General features: G+C 42.2%; 1 protein-coding gene and 1 long non-coding RNA gene across 2 annotated transcripts; one reads left to right on the forward strand and one right to left on the reverse strand.

Moving 5' to 3' along the window:
- Positions 1–179: 179 nt before the first annotated feature.
- LOC130853213 (uncharacterized) lies at positions 180–17,797 on the forward strand. The gene is made up of 4 exons (XR_009053698.1): positions 180–246; positions 13,167–13,329; positions 16,521–16,616; positions 16,873–17,797. It is a non-coding gene; the product is annotated as an uncharacterized LOC130853213 (long non-coding RNA).
- Positions 5,039–9,499, reverse strand: FABP5 (fatty acid binding protein 5). The gene is made up of 4 exons (XM_057734703.1): positions 9,340–9,499; positions 6,732–6,904; positions 6,243–6,344; positions 5,039–5,287 (listed from the first exon to the last, which is right to left on the reverse strand). Exons 1-4 carry the CDS (start codon positions 9,416–9,418, stop codon positions 5,234–5,236), a joined length of 408 nt encoding a protein of 135 aa, XP_057590686.1. The 5' UTR covers positions 9,419–9,499; the 3' UTR covers positions 5,039–5,233.
- Positions 17,798–17,999: the final 202 nt, after the last annotated feature.

The raw sequence follows: 17,999 nt of genomic DNA on the forward strand, positions 1-17,999 counted from the left end.
TGATCATGTATAATCTGGTGACAGAGCCTGATGGACCAGATGTCATAAGACTCTAGTTATTTTCCAGTTGCCGTGGGACCAGTGACGCATCATCCCACCCTGCCTTTCATAATATTTCAAAACATGTGTCACTCAGCTTTTTAAACCAGTTCACCATCTTCATCAGTTCTTCCTACTAACCCACATCGCATGTGACCCACCAAACAGCAGTGAATTCTAAGAGGGAAACAAGAAAAAAGAAGAACAGTGAGTACATGGAACCCAGGGAAAAGCTATTATTATTCTCATAAACTTAAAAGTGAATTTTACTTTGCAAATAGGTTCATCTGTACCATTTTAATAGAGACACAGATGTAGAGAACAAACATATAGACAGCAAGAGGGGAAAGGAGAGGTGGGATGAATCTGCAGATTGGGATTGACATACACACTATGTATAAAATAGATAACTAATGAGAACCTGCTGTATAGCACAGGGAACTGTACTTAATGCTCTGTAGTGACCTAAATGGGAAGGAAATCAAAAAAAGAGGGGATATATGTATACATACAGCTGATTCACTTCTCTGTACAGCAGAAACTAACACAACGTTGTAAAGCAACTACACCCCAATTAAAAAAAAATAGAAAAAAAGTGAATTTTAAATACATTAATAATCGTTAATTAATAAGCAGCAAGAATTGAATAAGAGCCTCATTTGAGCTGGGAAAGATAAAATCTAGGTGCTAAAAACATGGTTCTCAATTATTTTATGGTCCTAGCACAATTTCAAATACCAGAATTTTGAGAAAACAGTTGAAGAGATTAAGACTCAAAAAACCGCTGTTTGCAATAAATCCAACATAATTATACCAGCATAGAGCAAACCCACATGTTACCTAGAAAGACCTCACAGGTGTGATGCACGATAACCCTGCATCCTTTGGCACTCATATTCTGCTTGAAGAGAACAGTCAATGCCCTCGTAGTGCTCAAGGACACAGTCTGAAAGTTGTCATCTCTTGCCTGTCCATTTTTTCTTTGGTGAGAGTTTGGCTTACGTTTAACTATTTGACTTGTGGTAAATTGTATCTAATCTGCACCATGTTCCACAAACAACTCAGGTCAAGTTCTGTTTGACAGACATTGCCTGCTGGCAGAGTACACAGCTGTAGTAAAATAAATGTTAAATGTTGATCACAGTTGGGCAGCTTAGTTCCTGGTGTGGCCAAGTGTCACAGCACACCAGTTCAGAAACTAGACTGTATTCCTTACTTCCTATTTCAGACATTCATATTCCACAGTCATCAAGCTCACTATCTCTGGGGTAAGTCAATGACCTGATTAAGTTGACTGATTTGTACAAAGGTAAGAAATATGGTTTAAAAAAATAACATACCTTGAAGCAAAATCATAAACGGTCTTAAATAATATTAAAATGTGTTTCAATAGCCATAAAAGAGCCATTAACTTATTAATGAATTTATTCATTTAATAGATATTTATTGAGTATCTTCTACGTGCTAGGTTGTTTCCTAAGAGGGTGATAGAGAACACTGTATAAACAAAGCCCCTTCTTCACATTCCAGTGAGAGAGACAGATAATAACCAAAAAAAAAATTTTTTTAACTGAAAAACCAAGTAAACGTATAGTTAGGACTGGTGATAAGGACAAGGGCAGCATAGAGAATACAGAGAATGGGGGAGGGGCGGTAGCAAACATACACAGTGCAGCCTGGGGATGACTCACGGCTAGGGTGACATTGAGAAGAGACTTAAAGGAAGTGAGAAAGCAGACGAAGCCTGGGCTGCAGATTTCAGAGGCTGGGTTGTTACAGGAAGTGGCAACAATAGGTGCAAAGGCCCTGAGACAAGAGCACAGCTGCGTCAACGATGGCCTACCGGAAGGGCATGTTTGGGAAGAGAGTGAAAGAAGAAACCAGGAGGAGAGGAGATGTTGGGTAGTTGGGAGACTCAGGCAGCGTCAGATAAGACCTCTGCAAATACTTTGGCTTCTACTCTGATTGAAATAAGGAGCCAGTGGAGGGCTCTCCTCAGAGGAGGGATATAGCTAAATGTGTATTTTAAAATGATACCTCTGGAAGAATAAAAATGCAAACGGGGGGATCAGGGTGGTATCTGTGGAAGAGGTAAGAAGTACTTGAATTCTACATATATTCTGAAAGTAAAGCTAAAATCATGTGTGAGCAGATTGGCTACGGCATGGGAAAGAAAGACAGGAATTAAAGAGGACTCCAAAGCCTTTAGACAGAGAACTAGAAACACAACATTCCTATGGATTGAGAAGGAGAATACCACAAGAGGAGTAGGTTTGGAATCAAAATAAGAAATTTGATTTTGGAAAACATGAGGTTAGCACCCTGTGCTGTCCAGCTCAGCAGATACTGACCATAGGTGGGTATTTAAATTTACATTTTAATTAATGAAAATTTAAATTTAAAATTCAGTTCCTCAGTTGTGCTCTCCATAGTTGAGGTGCTCCACCCACACCTACATGCGGCTAGTGCCAATCTGCTGGACACTGCAGACACTACAGAGCATTTCCAGCACTGCAGAAAGTCCTGGGCAGTACCAGAGAGACGTTAAGCCTTTACTATGTGCTGGCGTCTATGCTAGGTGCTTTACATGCACCATCTCATTTAATGTTTAAAACAACTGTATGAGTCAGGCCATGTTGTATCTTTTACAAAGGGTATAACTACAGTTCAGAGGAGTTAAGTACCCCTGACCTAAGTCACACAATTCTTAAAGGCTAGAGAACCAGAGCTGGATTCCAAGATTGTCTGCTTCCAAAGCCCAGACACTTAAATCATCACACTAAATTTTAGAAAGATTACACTAGTTTGAAATTAAATATGGCATCCACAGGGAAATGTCCAATAGGTTATCGGCAATAAAGTGTTGAAGCATAAAGGAGAAAACTGGAGATGTGATAGATCTGGGGTAAAAGTGAATCTCCCAACACATGCTGTGTGTTGTAGAACTAAATAGAATACATTCCAACATACTACCAGTTAAGAGAAAATAAAAATATTCCATGAAGCCTCTAGTTTATACCTTTTGATAAGGGGTGAATTGACATTAAAGGATTGCTTAGCAGAAAGAAGGGCTTGATTGACACCAGATAATATGAAGTTGAGCTATATTTGTTCTTGTTCTACCCAGTGGTTCTCAACCCGGTATGCTACCATACCCTTAGAAGACATCTGGCAATGTACAGGGTGTTTGGGGTAGATTGATGGGCACCATGGGCATTTTGTGGCAATGACCTTAGGACACTGACTTGTCCCAATCCAGCACAATGAAGAAAAGCTCTCTCGCCCAAAATGTCAGCAGCTCCCCCATGGAGGAAACATGGGCCTACACCTCCTCTAGCACTACACCACTGCCTGTAAACTGAAGCAATACAGACATTACAACATGGTGCTGGTCACACAGGTTTTAGGTAGATGAACTTGGGCTCCAATCTGTTCTGACTTGTACTTGCTATAAGGCTTGGCATCATTACCTAGACCCTGAGACTTAGTTTCCTCCTCTAAATAATGCAGAAAACAATTGTTAATACACATCATCTAGGCTGGTTCTGAGAATTATAAAACTCTTAAAAGTACTTGGCCCAGTGTTTGGTTCAGGGAGTCATATAAATGTACACTATTATTATAAGTGGAAAAAGCAGATGAAAGAGGAACTCTAACACGGAGACGAAAATAAGCAAGATGGAAATTCAAATAGAAAAGGAAGTCTCGAGCAGCACTGTACAACTAAAAATATGGACAAAAAAAAAAGGCCAGTACATGTGATTTTTTTAGCACATGTAATTTTTAAATATTCCCTAGCCACATTAAAAGAGGCAAGAAACAGGTAAAATTAATTTGATTATTTAGGTAACCAACTATATCCAAAAATGTTATTTCAAGGTGTAATCAATATAAAAAAAATTCAGAGGCATTTTCCCTTTTCTTTGTATAAAATTCTTTAAATCTTAGGTGTATTTTACTTACCCAGTGCTCAACAGCCACATGGGGCTACAGCTACGTATTGGACAGCACAGGGCTAGGGTATCAGTTAGTCTAACTCTTTGACTGCTAGCTTTCAGTAATTAAGGATTCTTACCAGCTAACATTTCAGTGCAGTGCACAGAGGGTGGTTTCAGAAAAGTCTGTTATTACACTTAGGGACTTTATACAAGCTGAGAAGAGGCACTGTAGAATGACTGATCAGTCAGGAATGGACTCCACAAGTTGTAGGTTCCCAGTCCAACTCTACTGCTTCCTATGTCCTTGAACAAGTTAGCCAGTCAAAAACCTGTTTTATTATTTGCAGAACAGAGATAATGGTCCTAGCTCTCCTAAGTATTGCTGTGAGGATCACGTACATAGTTTCAGCCCAGTGCCTACAGGAATTTCTCCAAATGTGCCTGGCAGATATTTGCTATTTGGGTTGAGAAACAGGACAGGAGTCACTAGAATTCTAGTTATTCTTTATATATACACACAAGTATTTCATTCGAAGGTCTATTACTTTTATGGCTTTTGTTAATGAGCACACTGTGTGCTTTTAAAGCTGAGTGTTTCTGGTCACAGTGAGTGCAATGATTTGTCCTTGTGTTCAGATATACCTCAGCTTCTGGAAGACTGCCTGGCACATGACAGGGCCTCAGAAAGTTTATTAAATGAATTTTTGGCTGGAGAACTCCTGAGTAATAGTTATAAGCACACTATTAAAAGTATGATTATTTGTCAATGATGGTGATTTAACCTTTATTCTATGCTTAAATTATAAAGTTTATTTATGTAGCTATTTTTCAATGAGAACAGTCTTTGCCACAAATTTAAGATTCTTGAGTTGATACAAAGCTCAAATAGCATAGGGTAAGATTAATGATTGGTAGTTTATTTGCCATAGAAGTAGCTCTACATATAAATTATTAAAATATAATCTCAGTATGGGATCCCCAAGGCTACCCCAGAATTTATTCCATTCGTAAATGTTAAAACTCATCAAGTCCTATAAAGCTTAAAAAACATACAAAACTGGTATAGCACAAACAGATTTATTTACTAACCAAAGAAATGATCTTAATTAAACCAACACTTGGAAATAAAGTAAAATGTTTGTGATAAAGGTAACTGAATACAGTAATGGAAAAAAAGCAGTATTTGGAGATTTGCTCATTGAACTGAGCTTGTTCATCCTCGCAACTAATTACTGTCCAATATGATGATGGGATTTTTACTCTACTTTTTCATAGACCCGAGTACAGGTGACATTGTTCATGACGCATACCTACGAGAAAGAATGATATCAAAAGACTCAGGTTAGTCTTACATCACGAGCAATGGTGATAGTTAAATGCTAGGATCGCAAACCTACAAAACGTTGTAATTTACTTCATAGATGGAGAAAATGCACTTTAGGATTCCTGGGTTTGAAAAGCAAGAACCTGTTATTTTGCTTATGACATGCATATGCTTTACTGAAAACTAAATATTGATTTGCGGTATCTAACCTATTCATTCAGCCTCAGCAAATACTATGCCTCATTTTAAGGAAGCAGAAAAATGTATGCCCAAGATTATATAGTCATTTTTTACAAACTGAAGGTTTATGGCAACCCTGCATCGATCAAGTCTATCGGCACCATTTTTCCAACAGCACTTGCTCACTTCTTGTTTCTGTGTCATAAGTTGATAATTCTCACAATATTTCAGACTTTTTCATTATTATTATGTTGGTTATGGTGATCTGTGATTAGTGATCTTTGATATTACTATAATAATTTGGGAGCAGTTTTTAGCAGTAAAATATTTTTTTAGTTAAGGTATGCGTATTGTTTTTTCAGACATAAGGCTATTGCACACTTAACATAATAGTGTAAACATAACTTATATGCCCTGGGAAACCAAAATATTCAAGTGACTCACTTTATTATAATACTCAGTTTATTGTGGTGGTCTGGAATTGAACCTGCAATATCTCTGAAGTATGCCTGTACTGTAAATGTAGCAGCAGAGCATGGACTAAACCCAGCTCCAGAGACCTCCTCTGCTACATCATCTCACTTCTCTGTCTCTACAAAGGACTCTCCTAGTTATTGGTGTTCTTGCATTTATCTTGTTAATTTGCATTTTTTTCCTTCCCAAACCTAGCTCTCCTGTTCATGATCAGTGCTATAGAACACCTATGTGAGCTATGAATTCAAACAAGAAGTCCAATAAGACATAAGATGTCAGACACTTACCACCACTAATTTCCCATCTTCTAGTTTTCTCGTTATTGTGCTTTCCTTTCCATCCCATTCCTGATGTTGAACCAATGCGCCATCTGTAAAGTTGCAGACAGTCTGCCAAAACAATGTACACTTTTTTAATCTTCCAAAGCACAATAAAAGAGAGTTTCTGTGATGCATAATCTCCTTAATATTTTTTTCATCTTTTCCATTCTGAGTCTACTTCATTAACCCATACTGATTTCATTCATAATACAGTTTATGCTTTTCAATCTAAATGCACATAAGAGATACGCACTCTCTCTCGTGTTCCTCAAACTATTTTTACAAAATAGTCTAAGTTGTGAAGCTGGTACTTTCACTAATTTGTCAAAACTCAATTTATAAAACAACTTGTGACTGTTTTATTAAGTTGTTGCCTGGAAGCGATAAGAATGTTATTCATAGAGCCTATCATTCTAGAAGCTTCTGTGATGTATTATAGTATAAATTATGACCGACCTGAGTTTTTCTGCCATCAGCTGTAGTCTCTTCAAACTTCTCTCCCAGGTTGCAGGAAAACTGTGTTGTTTTCAAAGTGCTCTCAGTTTTTATGGTGAGGTTTTTGCCGTCACACGTGATGATACAATCTGGTTTGGCCATTGCACCCATTTTTCGCAGAGCCATCCCCACTCCTATCACATTAAACAACGGGAAGACCAAAGTTATAGTTTACATCATAAAGGCAGCAATTCAATTGTAATCATTATTTTCACCTATTCATTTATCAATAACAACTGTGAACATATATATTATTCATGGAAGCCTCGCAACAACCTTGTGAGAGGCGGACACACCATCTCCATTCTACAGATGAGAAGATGAGGCACTGATGTAACTTACTCAAGTCCATTCAGCTAGGGAGGGAGGGGGCTGGGGACCAGCCATGCAGGCAGTCTGGCTCCAAATAGCTCAGCCACCACGTTATGTCGGCTTTCAGAAAGTTAGGGAAGATATCTGAACTTCCACAATTTCCTCAGTTCTGCCAGCCACTGTGTTACATGACTCCAGCACACAGTCTGGCACATAAATGGTCCCTGACAAATATGTGATTAGTAGACTAACCAAAATCAACATCGATCCTGAGATATTCAAACTGCACGAAGTTTTAAGAGTTAACTACGCAATCATAATGCTAACAAATAGGAAAACTTTTACCCTCAAATATAGTAAATATTTCAGAACCACATAACTCAATCACTATATTGATATATTTAATTTATAATCTGTGTATTTCCCCTTAATGTTAACATTTAGTAGGAAACGTAGCTCTAGGCCAAATCTCAGTTTCACAAATGAGGCGACTACAACCTAAGCAGAGTAACTGACTTGATGAACATGCAGCCAGGCTGGAAATATCCCTGTGGAGCTTTCTCTTTTGCCAGCTCAAGGCTGGTGCCTTGTTTTGTTAGAGTCATTATTTATTCTCACTTTGGACAAATAAAGGGCTCTGCTCTCCCTACACCCTGACTGCTCTCTAATGAATTGAGCCTTGACAACCTTCATGACTCCAGAGCTCTGGAAACCAGCCATCTGATAAACACACTCGCTTCCAATGGGCAGAGAAACAGCCTTCTCTGGTCCTCACACATGTGAACAAACACACATGTGTTTCTTCGATATGAGTACAGGTAGGCGGCTTTTTCCAGAGTTACCTTGGTCTAGGTCTACAGTGGAAAAAAAAAAATACTGCCTTCTTGTTTTACTCACAGAATCATAAATACACTCAAGATTCACCACAGAACCAGCCTTAACCAGCCACTGTCTTGCATAAAGGCAAATGAAGGTGTGTTTCTGAAGTACCTCAGGGCCTAGGTCTCTGTAGTGACTGCACCAGAAAGCAATCATGTTAACATTTGTGGGCGGGCAGCTTCTAAAGCAACCCCACAGTCCCAGCAGTTGTCTCAGATCGGATCTGTGCCATGCTTCACAATGCCACTTCCTAGGGGCCTGTCACACAGATTCATCTTTGTTTGCCAGTCTACCCAGGGCGTACAATCATTGTCACCGGCTTAGGTAAAAGACAATACAAGAGTCCGCACTATTTTTAGTGACGACTGGAATCTTCCTACACAGACTCGTCCTTCCTTGGAAAGCTTTTTAAGAAGTCAAGTGCCTTCGGCAAGGCCACGCCCATCTTAGATGCAGCTTGGAAAGCAGCCGCAGGAGGGCCCGGCAGTTTCTGACCGCGGTTTCCCAGCAAAGCCTCTCTGCCCTCCACCCTCTAAATACAGAGGCCAGGGCTGCACCGCACTGCCACCCCCGGGCACAGTGAACCTCCCCGCGCCCCTTCCGCAGGCCGCCCGCCCACCCCGACGCCCGGCCACGCAGTGCCAACAGGTCAGCGCCGCTAGAGCCGCGCCGCTAGAGCCACGCCTCTGAGCACGGCTGTGGGGCGCGGCGGCGAGGATGCTCGGATGCTCCTCGGGGAGCCGTGCCAACCCAAAGGGCCCGGCGCACCCGGCGAGGGAGGGTGGGGGATCTATCTGGGAGTGAGGGAGCCGCAGCCGAGCGCGGAATGGGAGCTTAAGAGATAGCCCGGTTCAGACCCTCTAAAGGGTTTCTGCTGGAAACCACGTCCTGTGGAAGAAGAAGAAGGGGGCCCCGCGCGCCATCTAGGAACAAAAAATGCGGCGGGGAGGGCAAGGCCGAGTGGGTGCGGCACGACAGGACGAGTGCGAGAGAGAGCAGTGGCAGGAGAAGGGAGGACGAGGCGTGGGGAAAGAAAAAATAGGCAAAGTTAAGAGGGCTGCCTGGAGGGGTCGAAAGAAGTGACGCTTGGGATGGGAGGGGGGTAAGCGTGCTAAAGGGCAGGAAGCAATGAGGTGGCACCGCGTGGGCCAGGGGAAAGCAGCAGAGAGCGGGACAGACCAAGAGGCCCAAGGTCCGGAGAATCCACGCTCTCCCCGCCGCTCGCCCGTGATGCGGGTGGGAGGTGGAAGAGGATAACGGGGTCGGGGGTAGGGCAGCCGAGCATGCCCAGCCTCTGAGCCCAGCACGCCGAAGGGCATCTAGGGACTGACAGACACCCACGTGCCACGCTGCGGCGCCGCGCGGCGGAGATCCTCACCTACTTCCTTCATGTATTCGTCAAAGCCTTTGCTCTCCACCAAGCGCCATCTTCCTACCAGCTGCTGAATCGTGGCCATGGTGGGTGCGGGCGGGAGGGCAGGCGTGCCGAGCGCGTAGACCAAGGTCGGGCACCGGGAACTTGGCGTGCTGCCCCCGGCCACCAGAGCCGCTTTATACAGGCGGAGCGCGCGCGGGGCGGCGGCCGGCGGCCAATGAGAAGCGCGCCTCGCCCGCCCGCCCCGCCCCCCGCGCCCCGGGGGCCTCTCTCCCGGGGTCCCAACGTGCGAACCCGCTCCACCTGCTCCGGCCGCTAGGACTCCTCCGGCGCCTCCTGCAAGCGGGGACTCGCCCGGCGCGCCCCACGCCACCCCGGACGCCAGCCCCTGCACGTTCCCGCGCCTCCGCACCCCGGGGAAGCCAGAGGGGCTGTGGGCGGACCCGGCCCGCCTCTCCCGGGCCCACCGATCCACGCCAAGCCGCCGCCCCTCTTCTGTTCAAAACACCCCGAAGAATCTATCAGCCTTCGCTCGACTCCAAGGGCAGGAATTGATTGATCGGTCGTTTGATCCATTGATAAACTTCTTTGCCTCCCTGGTCATAGACAGGGGGGCAAACCCTCATCCCACACCCTCCTGAGACCACCCTATCCCCACCTCAGGCCACTCCCGGCCCCGCTGGGGCCTCAGGATGGGTGTATACCCGAGTTGAGTTAGACCATTTTATCAGAAGTTGCTGGGTGGTTGTAGATGTCCCTGGAAGTTTGGTGTCCAACCTCAGACTCTAGAAAGTATCAGCTTAAGTGACTACCATTGCTTTGTTCTCTTTCAAGTATGTTTTATTATTTGTATTTTCAGCTGAGCAAGCCCTTCAGTTTCCCCTCAGGCTCCCAAGTCTTTAGACTCCAGCGCTTTTCCTCTTTGCCTTTAATCATAATAATACCCTTTCTTTGTATGTAGAACCTTATACTTTGAAAAGTGTGCTTGTCACAGTATCTTACTTTGTGTTCCTGGGTTTCTGTGGGAGTGAGTTGGGATGAGGTGAGGTAGTTGCCATGCAGAGGGTAGCCACCTTGGTGGAGATAAGGTCCATTTACTGAGTGCCTCCTTGCTGGATTGGATCCTGTACTTCCTGGCCCCTTTATATCCATTAGTTCTGATCTCCACTAGATTTTTGCTAAAGAGTATTATCCCAATTTTCTGAAAGAGAAATAGGGCAGGGGAAGTTTGCAGAGTGGCAGAACCAGTATGCCTGTCCAGGTCCTTCTCCCTCTAGACTTTGTGAAATAGGACCACACCTGACTGCCTCTAGCTCAGTCTCCTCCTCCTGGAATTGAGTAGAGGCTACAGTCCCCTGCATTATTCGAAAATGTTAGTTCTTGTACCTTCCTTAACAAAGCTGAGCTCAGTTTGTCATCTCCCTGCATGCCTCAGGACGTGTACTCCCCTGCACTGTAGCCCTTTCAATTTCCTGCCCTCATTTTAGGGTCACCCTAGTTTTCCTTGTGGTACCATTTTAATAGCAAAGCGAGTGCTGGCTTCCAGACACTTAGCACAGCCTGCTGCCCCTGCCTCCCAGAGAAGCAGCTCCTGTGTGTTTGGACTTGCCTTCTCAATGTGCTAGTTCAACATGTTTTCTTGCTTTTTGCATAGAATATGTTGATAATATCTAGGACTCAGGGCTGGAATACTCATTTTTAGACTGTCGTAATCAGCCATGCTATAGAAATATCAAAAGGAAATTGGCACTATAGTACTAAACACTTAGGTACTTAAGAAATAGTTTTTACACCAGAGGCATCACCCAAAACTTAACTTTTAAACACACTCTTTGATGTGATGAGTATGTGGATGAAAAATGTCCCTGCCGCATCAGTAAACAAACGACGTTGCAGCCATCAAGCCATCAGCCACAGCAGCGCCCTGACTGTGGGGGTTCAGGATGGAGAAAAGCAGAATCCTGGCCCTAGGTGGTTAAGGTGCATATAGAAAGCATGATTTTGATAGCCCAGACTCTCGCATCTTCCCAAATGTAGAAAAGTGCTAAACTTGTTGACTTGAGATATCTGGTTTTCTTCAACTAATCGTAGTTTTTGATATTCTGACTATCTGGTTTTTGTTGTAAAAATTCCTATATATCCTGGCTCCTCCCTTACCTCTTTGGAGCAGTCCCTCAGAGCTACCTGAGAAACTGTCTTCCAGGCTTAAGTCTTCAGAAACTCTGCCAAATAAAATGTAATTCTCAACTTTTAGGATGTACATTTTTTTTTTCAGTCGACAAGTGGAAATAAGTCCTTTCATGGTTAAAACATCAACATCAACAAACAAAACTGAGATATAGGCCAAAATACCTGTTACTGTCTCTCATGGAACAATGAAGACGGGCATGGTGATTGCTTTGCTACTGTGGGCAACACACTTAATCCTTTGTTCTTTGATGCCTCTCATCTGTATTGTAGATACAGGGAGAGATTGAAGTCAATTATTTCTAAGGTACCCCAAGCCCCAAATTCAGATTCCCTTCCTTTCTGAAGAATACTAGTGATAGATTACAAGCTCTGAAAAACATTGAGTACTTTCTTAACCTGCTAATTAAAGTCCTGTTCTAGCCTACTTAACCTGAACCCAGTATAAGTGTAAAAACCGAAATTGTTGTGAAAACAAATCTAATTAAAGTCTTGTATGACTTTACGGGATTGTGGACAAAAAAATATCACCTGCTATTTCAGTAAACAAAGGATGTTGCTGTGGCCAGAAAGCCATCAGCCACTGCAGTGGCCCCAATATGCACTCCACAGGGATTCAGGATGGAGGAAAACTGCATCCTGGCCCTAGGTAGTTAAAGTGTTTATCAAAAGAATAATTTTAACAAGCCCAGACTCTTGCATCTTCCCATTACAAAGAAAAACACTAAAAGCATTAGCTCGAGATGTCTGGCTTTTTATTTAGCAGTAATCTTTCGATGTTCAACTAGGTGCTTTTGTTTTGTTTTGTTTTGTTTTGTTTCGTTTTGTTTCAGCAAAAATTCCTATACATCATGGCTCCTCCCTTACCTCTTCAGAGCAGTCCCTCAGAGCTATCTGAGAAGCTATATCCCAGTCTTAAGTCCTCAGAAAGTCCAATGAATAAAACATAATTCTCAACTTTTAGATTGTGCATTTTTTCAGTCGACAGGAGTGGCTGAGTATCTCTTCATTGGGAAAAGGAAGGAGAATTATCACTTGATTGAGATTAATTACTTTACGATACAGGGAACAAGGGACAATAGCTTTATCCTAGCCTATCCTTACAAACAGAAGGTACTGTGCTGGTCATTAGTTTTAGTGGCAGCACAGGGACAATATAGGTGTCACATCATGTGTTTCTTCATGCTGGAGGATAATAACACATTATTTTTGTGTATAAAAGCTGTTGAAGAATCTTGAATTACTAGCCACACTTCCCCAGTGGCACCAGTAGATTACTAGCTGTAAGACAGATGCAATTTTCCTTAATATCTCTGAACCTCAGTTTTCTCATCTATGAATTAAGGAGCTAAGGATTAGACTAATTGATTTCTTAGATCCCTTTCAGTTAATGAAGTACTACTACAGTAGTTTATGGCTCTGAAAAATATACTGAAAATTACTCTATTTCCACCTAGTGGTAAAACGGAGTATTTCTCGCAGATTTTCTTTGAAAAGTAATAGTAGCTTGTCAGCTTCCACAATCACACACATAACCTTAGCGTGTATCGTGTAGTTTTACTTAAAGACAAGTTTCCAGCTGCAGCTTGTGTGGATGAATGTGCATTCCATAAAGTTAGTTATAATGTATACTTATTTCCTAGGACAGCAGCATTGGTGGCCTAGAAGCATACGACTGGTAGAGAAAGAGAGAGCACCACAATAAATGAATCATTGAAGAGATTACACCAAGTAATCAGTGTTCAAACTATTGAATCTTCTCTGGTACATGCCCAGATGCATCCAAAAAAGAGGAGAGAAGGCAAGGTGATCATTATAAATGTTACTTCTCAAATTTTAGTGTGCAAATTACCTGGGGGTCTTGTTAAAATAGATTCTGATTTGTTAGTTCCAGAATAAGGCATAAGATCATGCCTTTCTAACAAACTCTTAGATGATGCCAATACTCGGGTCTCAGGACCATGCTTTGAGTAGCAAGGCTGTAAAGTGTGCACATATGTACATAAGGTTTTGCCATACTTGGGTGGCTTTCACTTCAGTGCATAAGTATTTTCTGACAATATCCCCATAAAAATATATAGAAATGATGGGAAATTGGACAAGTTCACCCCCAAAATGATCTTACTCAACATCTGGACTTTTTTTCTAATTATCCTAAGGCAGCTCTTTTTCTGTCTGTTCACGAGAAAGCACGTTAGGAGGCTTCAAATGGGGTAGGGAGGGTGGATAATAGTTTTATTTAAACCTAGTCTCTTCATTAAATTTTATTATTATTACTATTATTATTTGGCTGCATTGGGTCTTTGTTGCTACGCAAGGGCTTTCCCTAGTTGTGGCGAATGGGGACTACTCTGTTGCGGCGTGCAGTCTTCTCAGTGTGGTGGCTTCTCTTGCTGCAGAGCACAGGCTCTAGGTGTGTGGGCTTCAGTAGTTGTGGCATGTGGGCTCAGTATTATGTTTCGAGGGCTCTAGAGCGCAGGCTCAGTAGTTGTGGCACACAGGCTTAGTTACTCCATGGCATGTGAGATCTTCCCAGATCAGGGCTTGAACCTGTGTCACCTGCATTGGCAGGTGGATTCTTAACCATGACACCACCAGGGAAGTCCGTCTCCATTAAATTTCATAACCAGTTTTTGACCCTGACTCTTTATGGCTTGTCTTGCTCTAGACAGGCTTTGCATACCTAGCTTAAAACCAGATATTCCTTAAGGAAATCCCATTTGGAATCAGTTACAAAAGAAAATTCTAATAAATAGATAGAGCATGGATCTGCATCTTGTCAGGTGTCAATAGCAGCAAAATTTTCCAGATGAGAATAAGGTCAGGGAGTCCCACAGCTTAAGGCACACCCTAAATATGAAGTTCTAAATCCTTCCATGAATCCAGCCACGACAAGGAACTGGCAATAACTAGCATCCATCAATGGAAGGTTTTCTGTTTTGTTTTGGACAATTAGTTTATTTCTCATTAAAGTACCTGTAAAAATGGAGTCATTTTATGAACTTCGTCCTTTCACTTAAAGCAGTTTGATTCTTACATGACATGACTGCTATAGCCAACCATTAAAACTTTCCAGTTGCCTAAGTAATTCATTGTAATTACATACTTGCTAAATTACCTGGACTAGAGGATAGCTAGAGGGAAAGTGAAACATTGCAAAAGTCACAATAATAAAAGGTGATCAGTTTCAAACTAAGGCAGAGGGCATCATGGCTCATCTCAGTGTACTATGAATCCATTTCGCTTGCTTACAGAGGTCTTCCTGCTGTCCAGACTTACATGCTATTGGGCATTACTTTCATCATTAGCTCACAGCCACAGGTTGTAGAAATATGTAGTTTGGGCTAACCCTTTCAGGCCTCATGTGGGCAGTGTTCAAAGGTCTAAAAACACAACACCTAAAGGGGCACCTTGAAATGGAGTGGCAGGATGTTTGCAAAGCCTCCCCAGTAAACACAATCATAGTAAAAACACTGACTTTACCAGGCAATACAGCCTCAAAATGACTATTCTAGGAAGCCCATCTCCAAGCAAATTGCCACTCTTTTTTTTTTTAAGTTCTTTATTGGAATATAATTGCTTTATGCTGTTGTGCCAGTTTTTGTGGTACAACAAAGTGAATCAGCTGTATTTATACATATGTCCCCATATCCCTTCCCTCCTGCGACTTCTTCCCACCCTCCCTATCCCAGCCCTCTAAGTGATCACCCATCATCGAGTTGATCTCCTTGTGTCATGCAGCAACTTCCCACTAGCTATCTGCTTTACATTTGGTAGTGTATATATGTCAATGCTACCCTCTCACTTCATCTCAGCTTCCCCTTCACCCCCCACTCCATGTCCTCAAGTTCGTTCTCTACATCTGCATCTTTATTCTTTCCCTGTCACTGGGTTCATCAGTACCATTTTTTTTAGATCCCATATACATGAGTTAGCATATGGTATTTGTTTTCCTCTTTCTGGCTTACTTCACTCTGTATGACAGACTCTAGGTTCATCCACCTCACTACAAATAACTCAGTTTCATTCCTTTTTATGGCTAATACTCCACTGTATATATGTGCCACATCTTCTTTATCCATCCATCTGTTGATGGGCATTGAGGTTGCTTCCATGTCCTGGCTATTGTATATAGTGCTCAAATGGCCACTCTTAATACATGTAAATATTACATATAAAGGCTGAGGCTAGCCCAGCCCCCACACCCACCCCCACCCCCCCACCCCCCACACACAGACAAATTCATAAAGTGCACCTCTGGCCTCTAAAACTTGCAAAAACAAAAAAACCTCCAAATAAGATTTTCCCAATGGGAGAGACCAAATTCTTTCCTTCCAGATTATACTTTCCCATTTTTCAGTCCCACCTTCCACACACTCTTCTATGATTGATTGGTTTTCTTCCCGAATTTTAACACCATTTGATCATTTCACTTTACTGATATTTTTTCAGGGGAATTAATGATTTTTCAGATCAAATGTACAAAATAGCTTGCTCCTGAGCTATTTACCCCGATGGGTCGGGCCCATTGCTTCCTTTTGCCTGAATTAGCTTTTAAGAAGAGCTGTCAGAATTTAAGAACCTACCTAAATCTGACTGAAAGCGCTTTTTGGATCCTATCTCTGGTCCTCTTAACTTGCTGGTGGGAGAGCTACTCTGAGAGCCTCAGAGACGTGCACAGCACTGCAAAAACTGCATCGAGAGATTCTATGCCCTCGTTTAAAGGAGCCATGAGGCAGGATAGATACTTTCCATGCATCCACTAAGGGCACTTTTTGTTCACCTGCCTAATTCTGCGTTGACCAAACTTAAAGGTATGAATTCCACAGCAAGTAGTGAAATGTTTGCTTTATTCTCCCATGCATTTTTCCCATGTTGTGTTGCCTCTTGTGTTCCTGAATTCCTCCCTTTACAGCAATAGTGTCTTAATTGAATGACTCACTGTTAATAATGAGAAACCAATTTGAGTTTCCAATGAGCCACATTCTGTTTTCTAGGTTGGCTAAACACTGTGATTTCCTATAGGAACTGGGAGCTGAGTGGGTGTTACCGTTGAGGGCAACCATGATCTTGGTTCGGATCCATTTTAGAAGGTGGGATAAAGAATATTTGTGCCACAAATCTCACATCTTGTCATCTCTCTTGTAGCTTCAAAATATATAGTTAATCCCTAGGACAAAGCTGGGGTTCCTAATGGCCTCTCTGCCCTGCTAGATTAGCATTGCTGAACACACTGTTTTGGGCATGGTGCAAGATACAGTGCTTATGGGTCCCAGTTAGCCTTGGGATAGGTCTGAGTGATGCTTGTTGTTCTGTTGTAATTATAAACAGTGCTCTCTTTCCCTCCAGGTATCTCAGATTGAATGATGTTGAATGAAGAGCTGTGAAATGTAATTCTCACCTATCAGGCAGTTCCGAAGCCTAAATTTCAAGTATGACATTTTCATGGGATTCTAGTATCATCTAATGTAAAACCTGAAGGTTGTCTTACAGGAGGGAAGAAAGACTATGGAGTATAGTCAGTCCTTCTCTATTCACCTGGCCTTACACAAATATGTCATGTGCACACTGCTCTGCTTACCCACAAATGAAAAGCAAGCACAGCTGTCCATATACTACAGACTCCTTTGATTCAAGTCAGCCTGCATTTTTAGACCACCTAACAATTATGTGGAATAGGATACAGTCCTTGTCTTCAAGGAGTTTGTCATCTAAGCTTATACCAGCCAAGAAACTGCATTTATATATTTTTTTTCATTTAACCAACATTTGTTAAAATTTTTCAACACACTAAAAATTCTCAAGTATTAAGTGTCTTGGAAAATATCGAATAAATTCATTTTACAACATTAGGTGGATTTGCCAAGAAATTACTTAGCACAGAGTCTTTTGGGGGGGAGGGGCCGCATATACAGTCCTAATTGCTTTCAACTGTATCTGGAAACTCTAGATTTTTTATTGTATTTTGGTGTGTTTGTTGGAGCAGGTCATCTCTTTGGCAGGAACAAGGTGGGTGTACTAAATGATAGTCCTGTTTAAAACTAATGTGCCCAAGGCTACAAGGCCACCTGAGGTAACCTTTGCTCAGATCAGAAAGATCTTGTCTGAGAAATACTGGGTTAGAGAGTGAGAAGTAACCCATATCACTACGCAACTCTCCCTGTGTTTTAGAGTTAGTTCATCACCATGAACTTGGGAATAAACTGACACTTGGCTGTCCCTAAGGTTGTGGCCTGTGGTGAGATACACAACTTGCATAATAAAATCTGCAGTGTACAAATCACAACAGGGATTCTCCACCACCCTGCCTGGCTGGGTAAGGACCAGAAAATCCTGCTGTGTTCCCTTTATTGTGTCAATGACATCCTCTTTTGAGAGAAGAGACTCAGAAGCAAAGCGTATGATTTTCCCATACATCCTCTGATACCTCCATCTTTCAGTAGAAACTATACGTGGTTCCTAGGTGAAGAACATGG

This window comes from Hippopotamus amphibius, chromosome 5, assembly GCF_030028045.1.
Source record: "Hippopotamus amphibius kiboko isolate mHipAmp2 chromosome 5, mHipAmp2.hap2, whole genome shotgun sequence".
Lineage (NCBI taxonomy): Eukaryota > Metazoa > Chordata > Mammalia > Artiodactyla > Hippopotamidae > Hippopotamus > Hippopotamus amphibius.